Source organism: Astatotilapia calliptera, chromosome 3 (assembly GCF_964374335.1).
Source record: "Astatotilapia calliptera chromosome 3, fAstCal68.1, whole genome shotgun sequence".
Lineage (NCBI taxonomy): Eukaryota > Metazoa > Chordata > Actinopteri > Cichliformes > Cichlidae > Astatotilapia > Astatotilapia calliptera.
Window position 1 is genome coordinate 61,183,825 of NC_137424.1, and position 24,896 is coordinate 61,208,720.

The 24,896-nt window shown below is 39.2% G+C and overlaps 1 protein-coding gene across 2 annotated transcripts; it reads left to right on the forward strand.

The window, feature by feature from the left end:
• Positions 1-13,269: 13,269 nt before the first annotated feature.
• On the forward strand, positions 13,270-24,694 carry LOC113017873 (ladderlectin-like). Of its 2 annotated transcripts, XM_026160980.2 has the most exons (6): positions 22,273-22,360; positions 22,441-22,518; positions 22,794-22,903; positions 23,697-23,831; positions 24,105-24,213; positions 24,357-24,694. In XM_026160980.2, the coding sequence occupies exons 2-6, from the start codon at positions 22,458-22,460 to the stop codon at positions 24,422-24,424; spliced, it is 483 nt and encodes a 160-aa protein (XP_026016765.2). In that variant the 5' UTR covers positions 22,273-22,360; positions 22,441-22,457; the 3' UTR covers positions 24,425-24,694. The 2 variants fall into 2 exon arrangements, with proteins under 2 accessions (XP_080149282.1, XP_026016765.2); XM_080293156.1 differs by lacking the exons at positions 22,273-22,360; positions 22,441-22,518; positions 22,794-22,903 and adding exons at positions 13,270-13,345; positions 13,620-13,729.
• Positions 24,695-24,896: the final 202 nt, after the last annotated feature.

Consider the following 24,896-nt stretch of genomic DNA (forward strand, 5'->3'; position numbering starts at 1 on the left):
CAGCCACGGGAAGCCGACGGGTAAAGAGATCGGTTGTTATCGGATTACGTCGTTGAAGAGAAATTGTTCGAGCCATGTTTCCGAAGTAACAAAGAGGCGACTGGATTGCAGCCATTCAAAGACCAAATATAACGTCCCAGAACACTCCAGCTCACAGGTTAGTCTGCTCCAAGCATTTCCACAAAGGTCAGTCTGCTGTTGTAGTTAATACATCATTTTCATAACATAATTGGTGATATAGGTTACAAGCAAGTCTGGCGCTGAACAGAAATTGTCGCGCTATGCTCCTTTATTTATTGTGCATAAATAGTAAATTGTCCTGACAGAATATTGTGTTTCGCTTCTGTTATTATGGTACACTGACAAAAACATATACTTTTATTCACAGGATAAAACAAGTTTTTTGTATCACTAATTGCCCAGTACGGTTACAGCATACAATATTATTGTCACTGCTACATTTCTGTGATGCTACCAGAAATTATTTCCACTACTAATTAATTACCGTTGAGCTCAAAGTTCCCATTATTAAACGGTTAACGAATGTGTATTTATGAAGACGATTTGTGAGACTGGTAAACTTATGATACGTACGATGGTCTTTCGTTCTACACGGTGCATTTCAAGGTCCTGTACCCATCTGTCGGTAAACTGTACCTGGGCTTGTTGCGGTGACCTGAAGTTACTAAACTTCACGAGTGTATGCACTCACTCCAAGAACCGTATAATTATAAATATGAGCATGGTGAAGTTGGGCAGCACGCTAACGTATTTTGTCCCTCTGTGTGCTCGTAAGGATTTAACACTTTCACTGGTTTGATTTTTTTCCTCGTATCTTTTCTTTGACTTTTCATCATGTCTGTCTTTGTACGGACCGGCATTGTTCTCCTTCGTTTTGTACATACCTTTTTGGGGGGCAAAGAAAAAGCAAGAATTTATTGGAACCGAAGAATGAATGCTTTGCAGTGCTGCAAATGCTTGCATTTGATGCGGTACTTGGATTGTTTTGCCACGAGTTACCGGCATGCACGTGGTCTGTCAATCTCTATTGTCTTGTGTAGTCTGGAAGATGAGTGGATGACGGGGTGGGTGCAGTTTTCTCTGTGGTGGGGTCGGGTGGGCTGTCCTGGGCTCTGCAAGGCCAGGCGGCGCTGCTGAACTAGGGCCCCCCTTTCCCTGGCGGGTTGCCAGGGAGGTAAGGAAGGGAGGAGTCACTTGCCCCTCCCTTCCTTACCTCCCCATCTCCAGCTGCCTCCCTCTTCCCGCTCCACCACAATCACCCACACATGCAGGGCCTTGGGGTAAAGTTGTGTCACCAGGGTGCAGGGGAGGCATCCCCCCTTCTGGCTGCCTGTGCCTCAATTTTATCCCACAACTTAGACATTCACCTTACTCACACTCGCATTACACATATGTAACCACGGTAACTTCTGACCCCACTTCCGCCAGTCCCTTTATTGTGGCGGGAATGAACCCTGCATAAGTTCCGGGTCAATCAGCTGCATGTTCCCTGCTCCTCTGGCTGTTGTTGTCCCTGTGGTTGGCGTACTTGTCAGATATCGACAAACACTACAGACCAGTTGACAGTGTGCAATAACCTGGCCGATTCATTCACCTTTACACTACCTCAAAATCGAGTCAACGGTGAGTTAGTCGTTTGTTTTGTTTTGTCACAATTAATGAAAATGCGGAGCCGGTAATACGCCGGCAAGCTAATGCTAGGCTAGCGACAGTAAGTGCAATTACTAGTTTTATTTATTCAATATTGTTGTTTTTGTTTATTCCATTATGGCCGAATGTTGACTTAACGTATCTACAGTTGAAGGAGTGATTTGAATTTTCTAGTTTTGTCCGTTTTGGATGTTTTTTGTTACTTTTCTGATGAAATGCCAAAACGGCCTATGAGATTTTGCATAGAGTTAAATTCCATTGAGATTATTGAATCTGTTGCGCAACACCTGTGATTAAATGAGTTTTGTAAATATATTTGATTAACTTTGGATAATGTTTATTAGCTTTATTGCTGATATACTTTGACCCATGAGAATGGTTTTCTATAATAGTATTTTGAATGAAATTCATTATAAGAGATGATGGTTTATTGATTGTTGTATGAAACATGGCATTAATTAGTTGTCTTTGTTATTTATGGTTTTTTATGTATTTATTTTGTCACAGCAGTAGAATGCTGTTTCATTTTCTTCAGTGAATGATAATTTATGTTTTTGACCTTGTTTAGGTCAGGTTTTTTTTTCTTCCGCGATCAGCGCGTGATGGCGAGCCACCCGACCACCGCTACGTTGCGGTAGGAATCGTAAACCTATGGACTGAATTAAACTGTTGACACATGACCTATCACAGGTCTATGGAACTAAACTAAATCTCATACTGGACTACACCTCATCCCACCTCCTTTTGGAACCTAATAAGCTGTTTTGTATTGTCAACATTATTTTTGTTTGTGATATATATGCATATTTTTTTAATTTTTTTGTACATCTGTCTATACATTTCTCATAACAAACATAATATATATATTTTGAGCTCTAATTTGCTTTCCTGTGTTTTATTCACACACTCAGGCTCCATAGTCGAAACGAATTCTGATAGCTCATTGTCTATGAAGCTGCAGTACGGCGCCCTGGTCCTTTAACCGCGTTACACATACATATAGGATCTTGGGGGTGGGCACACTACACGGTACCCAAAAGACCATCAGGGTGTACAACCTCACTCCTGGCGTCGTTGCCCACCTCTCAATTTTAAATACATGTAGACATTGAGGGCTATCAGGAGGGGCTATGCGCTTACCTGCTGCTCTCTGGCAGGTAGCTTCATGCCCTCCTGGGTTTTAAATGCACCTTAGAACACACATGCATCAACACTACATATGAGCGGGCGGAGGGAGGTTTGGAGTCTTCACACACCCCCGTTCTCGACGGCCTGTTGGAGCAGGGGGACTAGGAGTTGGAGATGGCCGCCCGATTGGGGTCTGGAAAGTGGGGCCTCACTGCTGCTGCCGAGCTGGGGCGGTCTGCTTCTCTCCACCCCAGGGAAAAAGGGTAACACTACCTGGGTCTGGGTAGCAAGGGTACCTAGACCCGGGGCTTAGAGTACGCTTGGGGAGTGTGATTGTGTGTACAGTGTCTCTTTATGTCTGTCTCCACGTTGGGCCTCACTGCTGCTGCCGAGCTGGGGCGGTCTGCTTCTCTCCACCCCCGTTGTGGGGAACAAAGACCAAACGGCTTAATTTATTAAAACAAGGAGAAAACGATCACCTCTTCACTGGGGTGAAGAATTGGGCCGCTACGGCGTGGAGGTACAAGAATCAATCAATTTACACATCATATTCATATGAGTACGGTCCTATTAACCTTCATGCTGTACAGCAGCGGTCCCCAACCTTGTTGCGCCACAGACCGGTTTGTTAGACACGGACCGGCCTTTAAGATAAATACAACCACATAAAATGATCCGACCAAGACAAAAACTGTGGTATTTTGTAAATATAATAATAAACGTGAATGTAACGTTATTAGCAGCGTTCTCCTGAAAATGTGCCAACATTGAGAGCAACATCCTCCTCTCTGCCGCTTAATGCTCTCTGGTCGCTATGGTAACGTAAATATTTCTTTCAAAATAAGACACACAACTACAACACGGGAAAGACCCAGGGAAACAGAGTTAACGATAAAAACCCCGAAAACCATAAATTTCACAGCGGCGCCTCAACTTTCATGGCCCGGTACCAAACGACTCACGAACCGCTGCTGTACAGAACCTGTGATGTCCAGACGGTGTTCCTCTGGTTTTCTGCTGTGAAAACTTTTGGGTTTAGGGATTAACATAGTTGCCATGGTTTCCTTTCTTCTCTTATTTGTTGTGTATGATCAGGACAATTCTGGAGAAGATGGGCCTGCAGGTGAAAGTCACCCCCTTGCAGGCCAGAAGACATGAGATAACTTCAAAGAATACAAAGTACATATGTGTGTTATCAAGAAGATATTTCTTAAGAACACAAGTTAATAAATGTGCAATTACTAAGAGTTGTTGTGGTGTTTTTATTTGCCTGCTGTCATTTTTGATTTCCTCTGCCTTTAGGATTGCAAGTATCCAGGCTCAGGAGAGGGGGCCAGTGGGAAGCCCACTGCTGCTACTTGGCCCTGGTTTGCCCTCATGGATGAGGTGATAGGACAGATGCTTTCCATTAAGCCTCCTGTCCTAATGTCCTCTCTCCTTGAGGACACTGCAGGGCCAAGCACAGCAGTGGGTGACCAAAACGACAGCAATGACGAAGCAAGTCAGCCACCTATGACAGGGAGAAGGAGGAAAAGAGACCGGGATGATGAGCTGCTAGACCTCATCAGAGAGGACATGAGGCAGCAAAGAGAGGCTGAGGAGAGGAGAGCAGGGAGAGGATGGACACACTGTGTTCACTTCTAGAAAGATTAGTTCCCAAATGAGTTGATTCAAGCAAACAGTAATTGTCACTGAACTCAATTTGATTTACAGGCATTTTTAACATGTATGAACATAACGCTAACTTTGAACAATATTACATGGATATTTATTTGATAGCAATAAAGTAAACAACAGTAACAATTAACCAGACAAGGGAAACAACAATCCTCATACCAGGTATGCAGGAACTTCACTGTGACATGTGTACATCCTAACACCTAAAAGAAATGGGATGAGGGCAGGCAAAAGGTGACTTGGAGAAATTCCGCTGTGGCTGCTCCTGCTGTGGTATGAAAATGACGACTGCTCCAGTCTGTACCACAGGAGAGAATGGAAGTGTGGTTGGATGATGATGGCGAGGGTTGCATTTCTTCTTTAAAGGTGGATCGAACGACTTGGAAATGAACCTTGGCAAAACATACTGCTGACGTCGAGAGCACCAAGTGGCGAGGGCCTCCAGGAGAGCAGCTGAATCCTCCTTCCCTGGGCCGCCCATGCCAAACAGTTCAAAACAAAAAGTGGCTCTCAGAGCTGTTACTATTGTTCTTAATCCGTTAATGTCCAGAAAGGTTATGGTGAAGGTAGGGGATGACAAGAAGTTGTCTAGAAACACTACCTCTGGAAGCCTCTTGTACAGGGAGTGCAAAATTATTAGGCAAGTTGTATTTTTGAGGAATAATTTTATTATTGAACAACAACCATGTTCCCAATGAACCCAAAAAACTCATTAATATCAAAGCTGAATGTTTTTGGAAGTAGTTTTTAGTTTGTTTTTAGTTTTAGCTATTTTAGGGGGATATCTGTGTGTGCAGGTGACTATTACTGTGCATAATTATTAGGCAACTTAACAAAAAACAAATATATACCCATTTCAATTATTTATTTTTACCAGTGAAACCAATATAACATCTCCACATTCACAAATATACATTTCTGACATTCAAAAACAAATCAGCGACCAATATAGCCACCTTTCTTTGCAAGGACACTCAAAAGCCTGCCATCCATGGATTCTGTCAGTGTTTTGATCTGTTCACCATCAACATTGCGTGCAGCAGCAACCACAGCCTCCCAGACACTGTTCAGAGAGGTGTACTGTTTTCCCTCCTTGTAAATCTCACATTTGATGATGGACCACAGGTTCTCAATGGGGTTCAGATCAGGTGAACAAGGTGGCCATGTCATTAGTTTTTCTTCTTTCATACCCTTTCTTGCCAGCCACGCTGTGGAGTACTTGGACGCGTGTGATGGAGCATTGTCCTGCATGAAAATCATGTTTTTCTTGAAGGATGCAGACTTCTTCCTGTACCACTGCTTGAAGAAGGTGTCTTCCAGAAACTGGCAGTAGGACTGGGAGTTGAGCTTGACTCCATCCTCAACCCGAAAAGGCCCCACAAGCTCATCTTTGATGATACCAGCCCAAACCAGTACTCCACCTCCACCTTGCTGGCGTCTGAGTCGGACTGGAGCTCTCTGCCCTTTACCAATCCAGCCACAGGCCCATCCATCTGGCCCATCAAGACTCACTCTCATTTCATCAGTCCATAAAACCTTAGAAAAATCCGTCTTAAGATATTTCTTGGCCCAGTCTTGACGTTTCAGCTTGTGTGTCTTGTTCAGTGGTGGTCGTCTTTCAGCCTTTCTTACCTTGGCCATGTCTCTGAGTATTGCACACCTTGTGCTTTTGGGCACTCCAGTGATGTTGCAGCTCTGAAATATGGCCAAACTGGTGGCAAGTGGCATCTTGGCAGCTGCACGCTTGACTTTTCTCAGTTCATGGGCAGTTATTTTGCGCCTTGGTTTTTCCACACGCTTCTGGCGACCCTGTTGACTATTTTGAATGAAACGCTTGATTGTTCGATGATCACGCTTCAGAAGCTTTGCAATTTTGAGACTGCTGCATCCCTCTGCAAGATATCTCACTATTTTTGACTTTTCTGAGCCTGTCAAGTCCTTCTTTTGACCCATTTTCCCAAAGGAAAGGAAGTTGCCTAATAATTATGCACACCTGATATAGGGTGTTGATGTCATTAGACCACACCCCTTCTCATTGCAGAGTTGCACATCACCTAATATGCTTAATTGGTAGTAGGCTTTCGAGCCTATACAGCTTGGAGTAAGACAACATGCATGAAGAGGATGATGTGGACAAAATACTCATTTGCCTAATAATTCTGCACTCCCTGTAGTTATCCACAGCGTGAATTATGCGCCAGCAATAATTCCACAGCTGTGCGAGGTACTTTCCCTCTGAGGCAAAAGGTGAGTCCGCTGGATCCATCTTGTGGTCGCGTCGTTCTGTCAGGGCTCTGTGTGCGGGCAGGCGGAGAGGAGGATCCAAACGCAGGACTCTGACACTAACTTGAAACTCAAAAACCTCAGCTTTATTGCTGGTACGAAAACAAAACATGAAGTGAACACGGAATATGGAGAACAGAAACACACAGGCATAATCTGATGGTACGACACAACACCAAGCATGGGAAAACACAGGGCTTAAATACACAGGGTAGTAATGAGGGAATGGGCAACAGAAGGGAGACACAGCTGGGGGAGATCAGGGCTAACGAGACGGGGGAGCTAAGCTGCACACTCTAACATAAGACAAAGACTTTCACAATAAGACAGGAAGTCAAAGGAGCTTGCAAAGAAAAGCGTCTGGACTTCTTTAAGTTACTTGAAGACGTTTCACCTCTCATCCGAGAAGTTTCTTCAGTTCTAAGGTCAAATGGTGGAGAGTCCCAGATATAAACCTAGTGGGAGTAACCCCCCACAGAGGGACAAAAGGACACCCTGATGATCCTCTAATCGCCTGAGCCAAGGTGTGAAACTGGGTGTGAGTCACAATCAGCCAGAGTTTCGGGTGAGCTCATTGTGAAACCTGGCCCCACCTTATCATGCGAATTCCTGAGATCAGATGGCCCAGGCTGTGAGTGGGCGTTAAGGCGTCTGGGAAGGGATCTCAAAACTGGATTATAGATGGCAGAGAGTTGGTGTCGTAAACCCCCGCCTCTGTTCAAAGATGGTCGCTCACAGTGGACATAGATGGCTTCTTTCACTCCTCTTTCAAACCATCTGTCCTCCCTGTCCAAAATGTGAACATTGGCATCCTCGAAAGAGTGTCCTTTATCCTTAAGATGCAGATGGACAGCTGAGTCATGTCCTGTGGAGGTGGCTCTTCTGTGTTGTGCCATGCGCTTGTGAAGTGGCTGTTTGGTCTCTCCAATGTAGAGGTCTGAGCATTCTGCACTGCACAGTACAGCAAACACCACATTGTTAAGTCTGTGTTTTGGCGTTTTGTCTTTCGGGTGAACCAGTTTTTGTCTGAGCGTGTTGCTGGGTCTGAAATGCACCGGGATGTCATGCTTGGAGAAAACTCTCCTGAGTTTCTCTGATACACCGGCTACATAGGGGATGACAATGTTGTTGCGTCTGTCCTTCTTATCCTCCCTGGCTTGTGTCTGGTCTTCTTTTCTGTGCCTCTTTGCTGACTTTAATAAGAACGCCCATTTAGGATAGCTGCACGTTTTGAGTGCTTCTTTTACATGTGTGTGTTCCTTCTTTTTTCCTTCAGGCTTAGAGGGAACATGTTCTGCCCGGTGGTGTAGGGTCCTAATTACTCCAAGTTTGTGTTCCAGAGGATGATGGGAGTCAAAGAGGAGGTACTGGTCCGTGTGTGTGGGCTTCCGGTAAACTTTTCTTTGCAAGCTCCTTTGACTACGATGACCTGGATGACTGAGAACCTTCATAGACAATAAGACAGGAAACAAGAATTACTAAACTAGATGCAGACATGACACTGAGAGACAGACTAGACACTGAACAGAAACTGCAACACACATGAGAACCCAAAACCTAAGAACTGATCCCTAACCAAGAATAACAGAAACAGATCTATAATGATAATAATAAACAAAGCACCAGAACATCAGAAAACAATCCATAATGAAAAAAAGAAACCAAAACATAAACTCAAAATACTGGGTCCAACGGACCCAGAAACGTGACAAGTTGGTTTTGCTCTTTAGTTTGATGTTGATGAATTATGGGTCCTGTAAACATCACATTATAAATCGTCAGTGTAAGAGCATTAGCCTAGTAGATTACAGCAGACATTTGAAATTGGCCTTATTCACTAACTGTGCACTATTTGACATGTCCATTCAGTCTTGCCAAAATCTAAGTGTGCTCTGGCTGTCCAAGATTAACTCTCAAAATGAATGCTTAGTGCTTTCTTTCATGATAAGTTCTGTAAGAATATATGATTGCAGTAGAAAGTAGGAATTACCGTAAAAATCATAATTAGAACAATGATTACTTGTTTTATTTTTTTCTTGTTCAATGCACTAATACATGAATATTCTTTAAAAAATAATACGTTTAGAAATGTCATGATCTTTTTTATTTCATTTCTTGACTTAAAAATTCAACTAACTCTTGTGTACTTATTTCGACAAATCTATAGTCCTATATTCATAATAAATTGAATTTAGGTTTATGCATTAAATGTGTTTTCATTACAGTTAACCCAAAATGTTTGTATTCCAACACTAACCTTAAAAAGAGACCAATAAGATGGTCATTTATTATTTGGTATAACTGAAGTAATTAAATGCTAAGGGATAAGATAAAATGGATAATAAGATAAAAGGAATAAAACTTTATTTTGGTAATCATCACCCTCACGTTGTTCTGAACCTGTTTCTTTGTTCTGTTGAACACAAAAGAAGATATTTTCAAGAATGTTGGTAACCAGTTTCTCTTCCCTACTGACTTCCATAGTATTGTTATTTTATACTATGTCCATACTATGTCAATGGGGACCAGCAACTGTTTGGTTATCAACATTATTTTATGTTAACCTTTCCAAAATGGACTTTCCTGTTGCATCATTTTTTGACAATGATTTTTAGGCTTTTCCCAAAAATCGTTGGTTTTCTTCAAACTACGTGACATCCATAATTTCCTAACATTACGTAGTCCATATATATCCAATATGATTTTACACCCTCAATAAATACAAAGTATGACCTAGTAACAGAAAAAAAAATCTGATATTTCAATAAGGAACAGTCAGCATTTCACAAACATTACACTTGTTTTGAGAGAGTGAAAGCTATCACAAAAGGACAGAAGCTGTAGCTACCTAGTGAAACTTTTTTCTGCTCTCCATTATTTATGGAAGCATCACTTCATTCATTATTGCAGACAAAACAAAAAAAAGAGACAAATCAAATAAAACTTGAAAATGCTACAAACAAAAATAAGCATAAGAAAACTGTAAAAAAAAAAAGACCCTGTTGAATTTTAGTGGTATTTGATGAGGGTGTTGACTGAGCATCCACCCATCTCTAAAGAAACAACAGTTTCATGTGTGACTGATGGTGCCAACAGTGTTTTTTTAATGGGAGTTGGTACAGTAGCACATGAGGAAGTGAGGCTGATACAGTGACTTTGTAAACACTCTCACATTACAGCAAATATTATAATGATACTTCTCTCATGACAACTTGCCATCTACAACTAACTATTTTCCCATAAAGGTGAAGATGGTCTCCAGAGCTGAAAACATTCATGAGCTTTCTCTTTAAGGTGTAAACTGTAGTAGGATAAATGATACATTTTCTCACAATCAGCTTCTTGTATGGACTTACAAATATTTACAAATACAAACACGTTTTCAGTTTTTGCAGTTGATGTCAAAATCATTCAATCCAAGCTGTAACTTGCTTGGTGCATCACAATGACCAAGCCATGTTATGCTATGTGTAAATGATGCTTTTCTTTGAGTTGCTGCAATGAAACTTTGTCAAATCAAATCGTATCAAATCTGATTTGCTTCCAAAGTGTTCATTTCCTTTTTTTTAAACTGTCTATTTTATGGCTGTTCTTTATTGATCTGTTACCCATTTTAGGTATTTTGTTTTTCATAGAAATACTCCGATATCACCATGAAGCACTTGGGTGTGACACTGAGACCAGTGGAGAAACATACATGGGAACAAGACTGACTGGGAGATAGAAAGAGAACACCGAATGCAGAGACAAGACTAAATGGAAAGGATAAGGCTGACTAAACATGGGGCATGGAAATTCCCCTGTTCCGTGCTCCATGATAACAGAAACCTACAGACTAGAAAACAAAACTAAGAAGACCTAAGAAAACAAATATAAACAGAGGGATCACAACTGTACACCAAAACGAGGAACAGAACCTTAACCATAGAACATTAAACAACCCAGAATCAAAAGTCCAAACACATTTACACTGAGCCAAAGACCCAGGAGCGTGACATCTTTGTTGACAAGCAGTCAATAAATGAAATTAAACATCCATGAAATTCAAGCTGGGTGGAGAGAATTGCATAAGGTTGGTAAAGACAGGGGTAATTGGGCATGGAATCAAAACATACTTAACCCTATAAGACCTACCATAGAACCAAGTCCGCTAGAGCTTCTATTATATTTTTACATGTTGTAGTGCCATTTTTGGGAGCATTTCAAGTTGCTATACATCAATACAACCATTACAGCCTAAATTTTAAAAACATGCATGCATTAAGTGTATAGTAATTAGATAAATTGCAAAAAAAAAGGTGCAATAAACTAAAAATAAAAATTCAAAATGGTTTTTGTTTTTTTAACACATATTTCTAGTTAGAGAAATTTAAGAGGCTTATCCCTCAAAACTTTAAATACAAAAAAGTTGCACAAATAGTTTCCCACCACAGGAAATTTATTTTGAGTGTCTTCATAGTTTTATTTTTGAAATACACCAATTTCTATACACTGCAGGAAAAACGAAAATAAATATTATACTGCAAATTTGCAAAAAAGCAGCATATGCATCAAAATACACTATTTCCAGCAGTGCAATATGAGTCCTAAGGATCCCAGAAATGACACAGAAAGTCAAACATAACTTTTAAAAACACTAGTATAAGCTCATGAGGCCCTGATGGTAAAAAACTACATTTCCGCGAAAATGACATCACTTCTGGTTTCGGGCAAGTCATTGCGGACATGCAACAGTTCGTGCTGATGGACGTAGGAAGTGTTATGAACAGCTGATCGGATCGGTAAAGCGTCTTTCTGGAATATTATGTTTTTGTTGCTCCAAGTGCTTTTTACGCAGTTTTTGCAAAGCTATATGTGGAAGGAAACTGTGACCTAGGACAAGCTGATAGCATAAGATGTAAGTGCAACTCCTCGGGTTTCATATGCAAAAAAAACTTATTGCGCTAGCTTACGTGGTTGCAGTGCTACCAGGATTTAAAAATAGTTACGCAAAACAGAGCATGCGCGCTCCCACCGGCTTTAAAGGGTTAATTATTTCTAGTTCATTTCTTCCTGGTATTGAAATGTAAATATAAGAAAGTGTATATAAGTGCTCATCTCTACATGAGGGGTGAAGCTACAGGCTGGCACTTGAAAGAGGAGAAGACATTCTACAGACTAGTGATGGGTCGTTCGCGAACGAAATGGCTCTTAGAGCCGGCTCTTTGACATGAACGACGCGAGCCGGCTCCTTATCGCGAGCTGTCACGTGGTTTTTTTTTTTTTTTCTCTCAGCCTCTCTCTCGCACTTTTTTTCCGCTTCACTCTGCACGCGAGCCTTGTGCTTTACGCTGGGCAGAGGGGGGAGGGGCGGTAGTTACACTCAGTAGCACAGGAACAGAGCCAGAGAGAGAGAAAGCGAGGCAGGGACAACAACATTAGAAAGGTATAGTAATCATCCACAACTATTTTCGGTTGCAGATGATAAAGGATTGAGAAAGTTTATTCATGCAGGTCCATATGACAGAGAATGTGCATGTTCTTTTAGTTTTCATATTATAATTTATATTTAATTGTGTTGTGGTTTGCAGTGTTTTGTGTTCTTTTCACTTTAAATTTGTGAAAGGAAAAAGCTGAAAATTTAAATAGTTAAAACTTGAAATGTGAATAGTTGATTTTTATATTATATGATTTATTTATTACATTTTATGTGGAGTGAATAAATAAAAGTATATTTACGGTGGCCCCTAGAGACAAAGCACATACAAACTTCAAATCACGTACGAACTCTGAAGCATGTACAAACTCCAAAACATGTAAAAACACGTACAAACTCCAAAACACGTAAAAACACGTACAAACTCCGAAGCACGTAAAAACTCAGAAGCATATAAAAACTCAGAAGCACATAAAAACTCAAAACACGTACAAAAGACAACAGAAGTGCTCCAGGATGCTGGGCGCAGTGTTGAGCCTTTGTTATCTTGTGGCTACACAAGCCAGCAAGTACCAACGACCGGATTTGGTGTGTCATAGTAACAGGTAAATGAACTTTTTTTTAAATTATTTGAATATATATATGAGTGCCTGTGTATAAATACACAAACAATACACACATGCTTTCAATTGTGTAATTTAAGTGATCTAGTAGCTCTGCTTTGGAAGTTCAGTTCATGCTAGAAATGTGTTTTGGAGTTTGTACGTGTTTTGTCTCTAGGGGCCACCGCATATATTTATATATAAACATATATAAATAAAACCACTTGTTTTTATGTTAGGAATTCCTTTTGTGCATAATTTTATATTATTGTTAATAATAAATTAATTAAATCAACAAAACAACCTGAAGAGCCGGTTCGGAGCCGAAAGAGCCGGCTCTTTTTAGTGAGCCGAAAGGAAAGAGCCGGATCTCTAAAAAGAGCCGGAAATCCCATCACTACTACAGACAGGTATGTTACAAATATGCTGAGTATCTTCTATCCTTTCTTTATCAAACTGCTAATCACTTTTGTTAATGTGTTTCTTACAGAGACACTAAATATCATCATGAAGCTGCTGACTGCATCTGCACTTCTCTGTGCAATGATGGCTCTGACCGCTGCTCAGGGTAAGTATAAAATAGGTTACTAGTATCATACTGAATGTTGTGCATGTCAATGGGCTATATACAGCTGTCCAAATAATAAGATCTATTTTTAAATACATGTTTTTAAAAATAGAAATCTAAAGGAAAAAAATGACACATTTTCCAATTGAAATTTGTTGAAAAATAAAACTAATATCAATAAAACACAAGTTAATGACCATAATTATAATTATTCCAGTAAAGGGGGAATTGAGTCAGCATTTTGTCACACAATATGTTTGCTTTCTCTTGTCAGATGAGTGCTATGTTCTCAAGAAGTCCTCATCATGCCCTGCTGGTTGGACTGAGTACAACAACAAATGTTACTTCTATGTTTCTACACCCTTACCCTGGGGTGATGCTCAGGTAATAACATCAGGACTCACCAGTTACTGTTACTGGTTTCTTTGATTCTTTAATATTTGGATAAGAGCTTATAATAATATTTTTTTAATATTATACTAAACATTTTTATATTGACAATTATTAAAATGTTATCAAAGCCAAAGTACTGTTAAAATTTGTCTAAAATTATAATAGTATGTATTGATCATTGTTAATGTTATCATTTTTTGAATTTTAATAATGCTATCATTTGTTCTAATATGTATGTATGTCATATATAATAATGAATTGGATTTCTATAGCGCTTTTCCAGGCACCCAAAGTGCTTTACAATGCCACTATTCATTCACTCTCACATTCACACACTGGTGGTGGCAGCTACGGTTGTAGCCACAGCTGCCCTGGGGCAGACTGAGAGAAGCGAGGCTGCCATATCGTGCCATCGGCCCCTCTGGCCAATACCAGTAGGCGGTAGGGTAAAGTGTCTTGCCCAAGGACACAACGACCAGGGCAGAGAGGCCAGCGAACAAACCGGTGACCTTCCGGTTACAAATGCGCTTCCTAACCTCATGAGCCACCGTCACCTCATATGTCAGGTCAGGTATCAGATGCCACCCCTCTAGGGACAGGCCCTCCAAAGTATGGAGGGTTATCCCCCCCCTACCCCATACGGTAGGGATCATTGTAAAGGGGGGCCAACTTTGCAGAAAAGTTGGATGATGCATCCGATTTCGGGTGAGACCTCAACCATACAAGGCCTGGTTGAACGGCTGCTGCTTATCAAACATGACAGACAGTGTTCATACAACCCGTAACGTTGCAAAGGGTTTCTGGAGGAGTAAAACATATAAAGCCGTCTCTCTCCATGTATTTGCGTGCAAGCATGTTGCTCCCATAAGTCACAGGCTGTGTCCGAATTCAGGGGAAGGATGCTTAAAATGCCATATTTGGATGCAATGACGTCCCAGCGACGTGACAAGGGCTGTCCGAATTCAAAGAGCACTCAAAATGTGGCGACAAATGCGTCCTACTTTGCCCCAAATTTTAAGGATGGGTCCGATGTATCCTTCGCGTCCTACTATATCCCAGGCTTCATTGCGGGTCATAGAGGAGATTTGTTTCTGATAACGATGGTGGTCGAAGCAGGAGAGGAAAACACTTTCAAATGTAAGTATATGAAAATCTGGTTGTACAAAAGTTAAATTGTTATAGCAGTCGTTTTGTTAAGCTTTGGGCATCTGCATAGACATGTTTCTTTTATTAAAATAACCATAAACCAGCTTGTCCCATGGTTTTTCATGTATTGCCGCTTACATACAGCTAATTTTGATTTTTTTCGAATTGGTGATATGTTGTGGGGAACAAAGACCAAACGGCTTAATTTATTAAAACAAGGAGAAAACGATCACCTCTTCACTGGGGTGAAGATTTGGGCCGCTACGGCGTGGAGGTACAAGAATCAATCAATTTACACATCATATTCATATGAGTACGGTCCTATTAACCTTCATGCTGTACAGCAGCGGTCCCCAACCTTTTTGCGCCACAGACTGGTTTATGTAAGACACGGACCGGCCTTTAAGATACAAAAAACCAGTAGATGTTTCTGTTTGCCTTCCTATTAATTCATCTGTAATTCCTGGCATTCTCAAGACATTTGGGATTTGATCTTCCAAGGAGAGGTATATGTTAGGGTCCCTGGGTCGTTGACCCAGTGTTTTGTGTTTTTGGTTCTTTGATTTTGTTATTTCATTATATTCTAGTTTTGCTTTATGGTTTTTAGGATCATTCTTAGTTTAGGTTCTCTGGGTGGGGTTTGGTTAGAGTTTTAGTGTTCTGGGTTTCTGTCTGTGTGCCATGTTGCTGTCACCCCTGTCTGCTGTATCCCCACATCCAGTCAGTGTCTGTCTGCCCTGGTCCCATGTCTCTGTTCCCTTTGTTATAGTGCCTGCCTGTGAGTCTGTGTTATGTTTCCTGTTTTACTTTGGAAGTCCATGTTTGATGTTAATGTGTCTGGTTTTGCTTCCCCTTGTCTTGTTAAGCCTGATTTGCCCCAGCTGTGTTTCCCTCCTGTTACTCATTCCCTGATTGCTCCCTCTGTGTATTTAAGCCCTGTGTTTCTCTGTGTCCATGTGGTGATCTACTGTTTATTTTGCTGTGTGTTTTGTCTGCTTGCCTGAGTTTATGCTTAAAGTCTCAGTTCTGGTATTTTTTCAGTTCAGCATTAAAGCTGTTTTTTTTGGAAGTTTACTTTGTGCCTCCAGAGTCTGCACTTTGGGTCCTTCTCCTGCCTCCACACAGCCGTCACATAACAGTATATGAAAAAGTTATTGCTAAAACCTACTTGCTTTGTCATAGCAGTGTTGCCAACTTAGCAACTTTGTCGCTATATTTAGCAAGTTTTCAGACCCCTTAGCGACTTTTTCTCTAAAAAAAGTCACTAAAAAAAGACACGTAAGTGCGTATCGCTTTTGCTCTCAACAAGCAGCGGGTGCTGTAACGCAGTCAGTTCTTCTTTTACTCTTTTACTCTTATGCTGTTTTGTGGATCACAAGGTTTAAAACTACTTATAAACACACACGCACAAAGTAACTCCACCAGAGTGCCTATTTCGGGTCACTTCTGCCGGTCCAAGCCCGGGTAAAGGAGCAGGGTTGGAAATGTGACATTAAAAAAAACAATAATTGCTAAAAGAAATTTAATTTGTAGTTCTAAATGAACTCTAAATGCATTTAGACATTTTTTACTCACTTTATGTCTCTTCCACGATGTTATTTCTCTCTCCAACAACATAGGTTACAGTTACATTAGCATGACCAATTATGCAAATTAGGCGATGACGTCATTTAGCGACTTCTAGCGACTTTTAGGACAACCAATAGCGATTTTCCTTACTGGGGAGTTGGCAACACTGTGTCATAGGCAGTGTTGGGTAAGTTACTTTAAAATAGTAACTTAGTTACTTCTCTCAAAAGTAACTCAGTTACTTCAAGTTACTCGTTACTTTCAAAGTAACTAGTTACTAGGGAAAGTAACTTTGGTTTTACTCAGAATTCTCTTGTTAATGTGTTTCTTCCATAACTTTGCCAGTCTTCTAGCTTGCTTACTTGTCACAAGTGCACTGTGCCACCTACCAATAGAAAGGAAAAGATAATGTGCATATTTCTGTTGTGATATTTTGATACCATGGTAGCATTTACAGGATATTGTTTTATAGTGATATTATACAGGAAAACTGTTACTCAATAAGGCCCATTTACTAGTTGTTTTTCTCTTTCTCTGTGACCCAAGAATTAATGTGTAAGACTCACAGGCTGGTACCCCAAGGTCGAAAATACCACAGAGATGAGACCACTTCCTTACTCCCATCCTCCCTTCCTTATCCTTTAGAAAAGAGCTTGTTAAAGGCCAGGTGGTTTGTTTCAGAATTCACTAATGAAAGAACTCTGTATTCTATGTCTAGGAGTGTATTTTGCTGGGATGATCATAAATTGTAGCTGAACTGATAAACTACACAAAGGATACCTCTTTGCTCAGGAAGACGTTTCCTTATTTGGTCTGTACCGGTTTGAACTGAGAACCTGCTGACACATGAACCTTTTTTTCCTTTATATAAACTGTTGTATACTGAATAAACCTTTGAGTTGATTGTGGGAGAGCAACCTGAACAGTCTCTGTATCATTTTGTTCTCCTAACTGCTCCCGACGTCGTAACTAACCCAGCTGAACGGCATACCTGAGCGTTACTTTGAATAATTAGGAATCTTATAAGGAAAGGACAAAACTCTGCTTATCGGTGCTCACGCCTTGGAGGAAACCCGATCCACGGAGAAACCCGGGACGGAGATTTCTTTCAATTTCCATGAGAGAAATCCCACGCCTGGACCGTCATTGACTGCTGCCATGATTCTAGCCTACGTCACAGCGTCATGTGCGCCTTTTACATCCAACACAAAAACTGCAGTCGTGGTGCTTTCGTTTGTCCTCAGAACTCGGAAATTCTGCCTTCTGAATAGGAAGATGTAGGCAACACCAGACTGCAGATGAGCTGCATACAGGGCTGGACTGGGACAGAAAATTGGCCCGGGCATTTTGACTAGAGACCGGCCCAGCATTATAGGAAAAATCATAAAGCCTTTGAATGAAAACAAACGCTGTTGTGACAGTGATGTACACTGTTTTGATGGAATATATGCATCAATCTATCAATCGTTTGTTGTAAGATTCAGATAATTATTTTTTAAAAGCTAGACATTTTAAATGAGAATAAGAAAGAAAAGTATTTCTTTGTGCCCCCCTTTCCCTTTTAATGCCCTACATGCCCCCCTGGCAACACATTGCTAGATCCGCCCCTGCACAGTTACCAGCTGTCAGCTACCTAAAAAAGGATCCTGGTGTTATTTGTTTCTCAGAAACAGTTCATAACTTCCCTTCAACTCATTCATGTCACCTAAAAGGTAAACCTGTTTCACCATCACCTGTTCAGCTCTGATGATTCAGTAAGGACATCTCCTGGTTTCATCTTCATGTTTCCCTCTCACCAGATAACCAAACCATATCATGACCAGCAGCTTTTTTGCAGCTGTGGCTCCAGCAAACATCAGCTGATACTAGAAATTAATATTAAATAAATTCTAACAATAGCTGATCAAGCTTAAACGTGCTGCTGTTGTTTAGCGCGACATCCGCTGGTTTCCTCTTTCGGCGCAAAGTGGGCGATAAATAAACAAGAGAGAAAACCTATCAGCTGATCATTGATCAGTTTTCATGATTGAAGTGGAAACGGGAGAGGGAGGGGGAGAATGAAAGAAGAAGAGGCAGCTGTGCAGCAAAGACACAGAATAACTGCAGCTTTGTGCCTTTTTCATTGTAGCTGAATTACGGGACAAACTGTTCCTTTTCACCTTAATAAGAAACGCATAATATTTTCTCTGAATACCAGACGGGACGGTTGGCAACTCTAATAACTTATGAACAAAATAAAGTTCAACATCAGTAACATAGCACCCACCCAGCTGTATAGAAACTCCGTCATGCTAGCTAGTCAGAATAAGGAAAAAAAATTACACCTAAACTTGGTTCATATCTGACCTAGAGAGACTGCAGGTCATAACTTCTTACCTGAAGTTCAGTTCACACTTGGACCGGCGGCCGCCTCGGGTCTCTGCTCCTCCTGCCTCCCTTTTCCTTCATCCACCTGCTGGCCTCCACCACTTGCTAATATTACTGAATCTGTGGAAGCTCCGCGATAGCCACCACACGAAGTAACGAGTAACGCGTTCCTGATTTTGGCATAATAACTAGTTACCGTGCTCGTTAACACAATAATAACGTAGTTACTGTAATGCGTTACTTAATAACGCGTTAGTCCCAACACTGGTCATAGGTGATGTTGCATTGAACACAATGAACTTGGTCCAGCTCAGCTGACATTATATTACTACCCTGTTCACACACATAACAGATTTTAATGTCTTTTGTATCATCAAAAGCTTTGTAAAATGAATATTTTGTCCTGCATGCTGAATCACTGCCACCAACAACATTAAGGATTTTCATGATATCTTCAAGACAGTCGTTGGTCAAAATGTGTTTGAGCTTGAGTGCCAGAAATAGTAGTTGGTTTTGCTCTTTAGTTTGACCTGAATCCACTGGGACCTCTACCTGAACAGGACCTGCAGTGCACTCTTCTTCATTAGTCATCAGCAGAGTTCTGTCTTCTGGAAGGGTGTCTAGGATTTCCTTGAAAAGAGAAGAAGGAGAGAATTATGGGTCCTGTAAACATCACATTATAAATCTTCAGTGTAAGAGCATTAGCCTAGTAGATTACAGCAGACATTTGAAATTGGCCTTATTCACTAACTGTGCACTATTTGACATGTCCATTCAGTCTTGCCAAAATCTAAGTGTGCTCTGGCTGTCCAAGATTAACTCTCAAAATGAATGCTTAGTGCTTTCTTTCATGATAAATTCTGTAAGAATATATGATTGCAGTAGAAAGTAGGAATTACTGTAAAAATCATAATTAGAACAATGATTACTTGTTTTATTTTTTTCTTGTTCAATGCACTAATACATGAATATTCTTTAAAAAATTAATACGTTTAGAAATGTCATGATCTTTTTGATTTCATTTCTTGACTTAAATTCAACTAACTCTTGTGTACTTATTTCGACAAATCTATAGTCCTATATTCATAATAAATTCAATTTAGGTTTATGCATTAAATGTGTTTTCATTACAGTTAACCCAAAATGTTTATATTCCACCACTAACCTTAAAAAGAGACCAATAAGATGGTCATTTATTATTTGGTATAACTGAAGTAATTAAATGCTAAGGGATAAGATAAAATGGATAATAAGATAAAAGGAATAAAACTTTATTTTGGTAATCATCACCCTCAAGTTGTTCTGAACCTGTTTCTTTGTTCTGTTGAACACAAAAGAAGATATTTCAAAGAATGTTGGTAACCAGTTTCTTGTCCCTACTGACTTCCATAGTATTGTTATTTTACACTATGTCCATACTATGTCAATGGGGACCAGCAACTGTTTGGTTATCAACATTATTTTATGTTAACCTTTCCAAAATGGACTTTCCTGTTGCATCATTTTTTGACAATGATTTTTAGGCTTTTCCCAAAAATCGTTGGTTTTCTTCTAACTATGTGACATCCATAATTTCCTAACATTACGTAGTCCATATATATCCAATATGATTTTACACCCTCAATAAATACAAAGTATGACCTAGTAACAGAAAAAAATCTGATATTTCAATAAGGAACAGTCAGCATTTCACAAACATTACACTTGTTTTGAGAGAGTGAAAGCTATCACAAAAGGACAGAAGCTGTAGCTGCCTAGTGAAACTTTTTTCTGCTCTCCATTATTTATGGAAGCATCACTTCATTCATTATTGCAGACAAAACAAAAAAAAGAGACAAATCAAATAAAACTTGAAAATGCTACAAACAAAAATAAGCATAAGAAAACTGTAAAAAAAAAAGACCCTGTTGAATTTTAGTGGTATTTGATGAGGGTGTTGACTGAGCATCCACCCATCTCTAAAGAAACAACAGTTTCATGTGTGACTGATGGTGCCAACAGTGTTTTTTTAATGGGAGTTGGTACAGTAGCACATGAGGAAGTGAGGCTGATACAGTGACTTTGTAAACACTCTCACATTACAGCAAATATTATAATGATACTTCTCTCATGACAACTTGCCATCTAAAACTAACTATTTTCCCATAAGGGGGAAGATGGTCTCCAGAGCTGAGAACATTCATGAGCTTTCTCTTTAAGGTGTAAACTGTAGTAGGATAAATGATATCCTACTACAGTTGTCAAATCAAATCGTATCAAATCTGATTTGCTTTCAAAGTGTTCATTTCCTTTTTTTTAAACTGTCTATTTTATGGCTGTTCTTTATTGATCTGTTACCCATTTTAGGTATTTTGTTTTTTATAGAAATACTCAGATATCACCATTATCAGATTATTCTGTTATTATATGTTACCTTATATATGTAATCAAAGTAGTTGAATTAGAATACTGCTGTAGATCATATTATACCCTTTTATATAGATTGTGTGATCTGTATGTAGTTTAGTTCTCATTATACTTTTGAGTTAAAAGAACATATTCACTTATTAGTTTATTAGATAAGTGTGCATCACTCTGTATCCTTGATCTGCTGTGAATGTATTACACTGTTTTCGTGACATGCTTTACTGTTGAATCATAAAAAGAAAGATTGTTCAGGAGACTCTGTGTCTAAGACAGGGGAGATAGACCACATTCCATACCCCCACTTTACAGAGAGCAGAGAAAGACAGGGAGCCGAGGTCATAACTTAGGCGCCGTAACAGAGAAAGAATGTGAATGTTTGGGCTTTTACGACTAGGTGGGGGCCACTAGCGGCTATAAGAAGCTGAGTAACACGTCACCATTTCGAGACTGCTGTGACCCTCTTCAGGCATGTCTCCCCATCATGATGGTTCTAAATGCTCTTTGTGTTGAATTGTATGGAAATAAATGATTGTTGATTGAGCATTTATACACCGAGTATTGTCCTTCCTTCAGCCCAAAGATTCAAAGAATTGGGAGATTTCAACACCATGAAGCACTTGGGTGTGACACTGAGACCAGTGGAGAAACATACATGGGAACAAGACTGACGGGGAGATAGAAAGAGAACACCGAATGCAGAGACAAGACTAAATGGAAGGGATAAGGCTGACTAAACATGGGACATGAAAACTCCCCTGTTCCGTTCTCCATGATAACAGAAACCTACAGACTAAAAAACAAAACTAAGAAGACCTAAGAAAACAAATATAAACAGAGGGATCACAACTGTAAACCAAAGCGAGGAACAGAACTGAGCGTGACATCTTTGTTGACAAGCAGTCAATAAATGAAATTAAACATCCATGAAATTCAAGATGGGTGGAGAGAATTGCATAAGGTTGGTAAAGACAGGGGTAGTGAAGCATGGAATCAAAACATACTTAAGTATTTTTAGTGCATCTCTTCCTGGTATAGAAATGTAAATATAAGAAAGTGTATATAAGTGTTCATCACCAGATGAGGGGTGAAGCTACAGGCTGACACTTGAAAGAGGAGAAGACATTCTACAGACAGGTATGTTACAAATATGCTGAGGATCTTCTATCCTTTCTTTATCAAACTGCTAATCACTTTTGTTAATGTGTTTCTTACAGAGACACTAAATATCATCATGAAGCTGCTGACTGCATCTGCACTTCTCTGTGCAATGATGGCTCTGACCGCTGCTCAGGGTAAGTATAAAAGTATATAACTAGTATCATACTGAATGTTGTGCATGTCAATGGGCTATATACAGCTGTCCAAATAATAAGATCTATTTTTAAATACATGTTTTTAAAAATAGAAATCTAAAGGAAGAAAATGATACATTTTCCAGTTGAAATTTGTTGAAAAGTAAAACTATTGCCAATAAAACACAAGTTAATGACCATAATTATAATTATTCCAGTAAAGGGGGAATTGGGTCAGCATTTTGTCACACAATATGTTTGCTTTCTCTTGTCAGATGAGTGCTATGTTCTCAAGAAGTCCTCATCATGTCCCACTGGTTGGACTGAGTCCAACAACAAATGTTACTTCTATGTTTCTACACCCTTACCCTGGGGTGATGCTCAGGTAATAACATCAGGACTCACCAGTTACTGTGACTGTGTTTCTTTGATTCTTTAATATTTGGATAAGAGCTTATAATAATATTTTTTAATATTATATTAAACATTTTTATATTGACAATTATTAAAATGTTATCAAAGCCAATGTACTGTTAAAATTTGTCTAAAATGATAATAGTATGTATTGATCATTGTTAATGTTATCATTTATTGAATTTTAATAATGCTATCATTTGTTCAAATATGTATATATGTCATATATGGCTTTACTTTTTAACAAGTAAACAGTAACAATATATTAGTAAACAAGAAATACAAACAAAGAAGCAAACAAACTAAAGTCTCCAGTTTCACGTTCCTACAATTTATGCCATGGATAAATCACCTGTCAATTTTTGCTTCGATTAAAACCAGTTCTTATATGTACTGTGAAATATGCACCCAAGCTTATAATAGCAAATATTATTTTTTAATTTATAAAAATAATGCTAATTATTGCAGTAAATGGTTTAAGCCACCAACATTAACTGCATGAAATAATTCTGAATGATAAATGATTGTAAATGTATTAATCATTAGTCCTTTCAATATAATAATTTTTTAAAAACTTTATTTTTTATTACTTGTTGAATGGTAAGCTATTAATAAAAGGTCAGATAATTAAAATCAATAATTCTGTCAGTCAATGTAAATATTTCTTAGTATGTTTTATTATTATTTGTATGTTTGTGGTGGTGTAATCATGAAGGTTGTTTTATAAATCTTCTGTAACTCTTCTGTCTTTTTGTTTACTGTAGAGAAACTGTCAGTCCATGAGTGCAAACCTTGCATCTGTACAGAGCCTTGGGGAATACCAGCTGATTCAGAGGGTGATATCTGATGGGAGTAGAGCTAATGGACGAACATGGATTGGTGGTTCTGATGGTCAACAGGTATGCCAGTCTGCCAGTTAAAACATAAATCTATCCACTGGATATTTTACTTATTTCTCATTCTTATCTTTTTTTTCATTGCCATATAATTCCATATATCTTGTTTCATATATTTGATATCTTCAGTTTCTATCTACAACGTCGGTAGTAGTGAAAGTAAAGACAAACCAATAAATGAGAAGGTGTGTCCAAACTTGGTAGTCGATGTATAATGTTAAAGTGTAGTTTCGTTAAAAAACGATTTCTTATTTTTAACTTTTTTCTGTTCTGTAGGAGGGTTATTGGTTTTGGATCGATGGAACACGTTTCCAATACACAAACTGGTGTCGGGGGGAGCCTAACAACTTGGGCAGCGAGCAATGCATGGAAATGAATTTTTCAGGTATAAAATTGTAAATAATATATACAAGTGCTATTGTCATTATACATAAAACCAAAAAAACCAAAATATTTTTCTCATATATTCTATATTTTTGTGTCCATGCAACAAAAATTTCAGTTAAAGTTGATTTTTGGTGCTTACAGGAGATCTGTGTATGAATGATATCTCTTGCCAGTCCCGATTCCCTTCTGTCTGCATTAAGAGTAAGTGATGATTCCTGGGCTGACATGAAGGCACGTCATCTGAAAAAGAAAGAAATCTTCTCATATATCACTCAAAATATCTGTTTTCACATCTTTACCTTTTTCTTTTGCTGTAACGATGCATAAGGAACGAAGCGACAAGTGACATAAAATAGTGTGATTGTGTCTTTTAAAAGGAGCAATTGAAATGTGTAATGGAAAGAATGCTTTTAGCAAAAACTTAAAAACAAAACTTTTTTTCTCTTCTGCATCATTAAACTATTAAGCATTGAATCAAACTGGTCTGTGAGTATCTGTGTTTTTGTGTAACATTATGTAAGCTTGGAGTTCAGTTTTTAAACACTCACTGATTAGATTAACTCACTGATAGATTAACCCACGTATAAATCTTCTTGAAACTACACCAATTTCTCTTGAAGTTACTTTAATCTTTTTAATCTGATGCTATTTGCTTCTGTGTCCTGTTTCTGCTTTTGATGG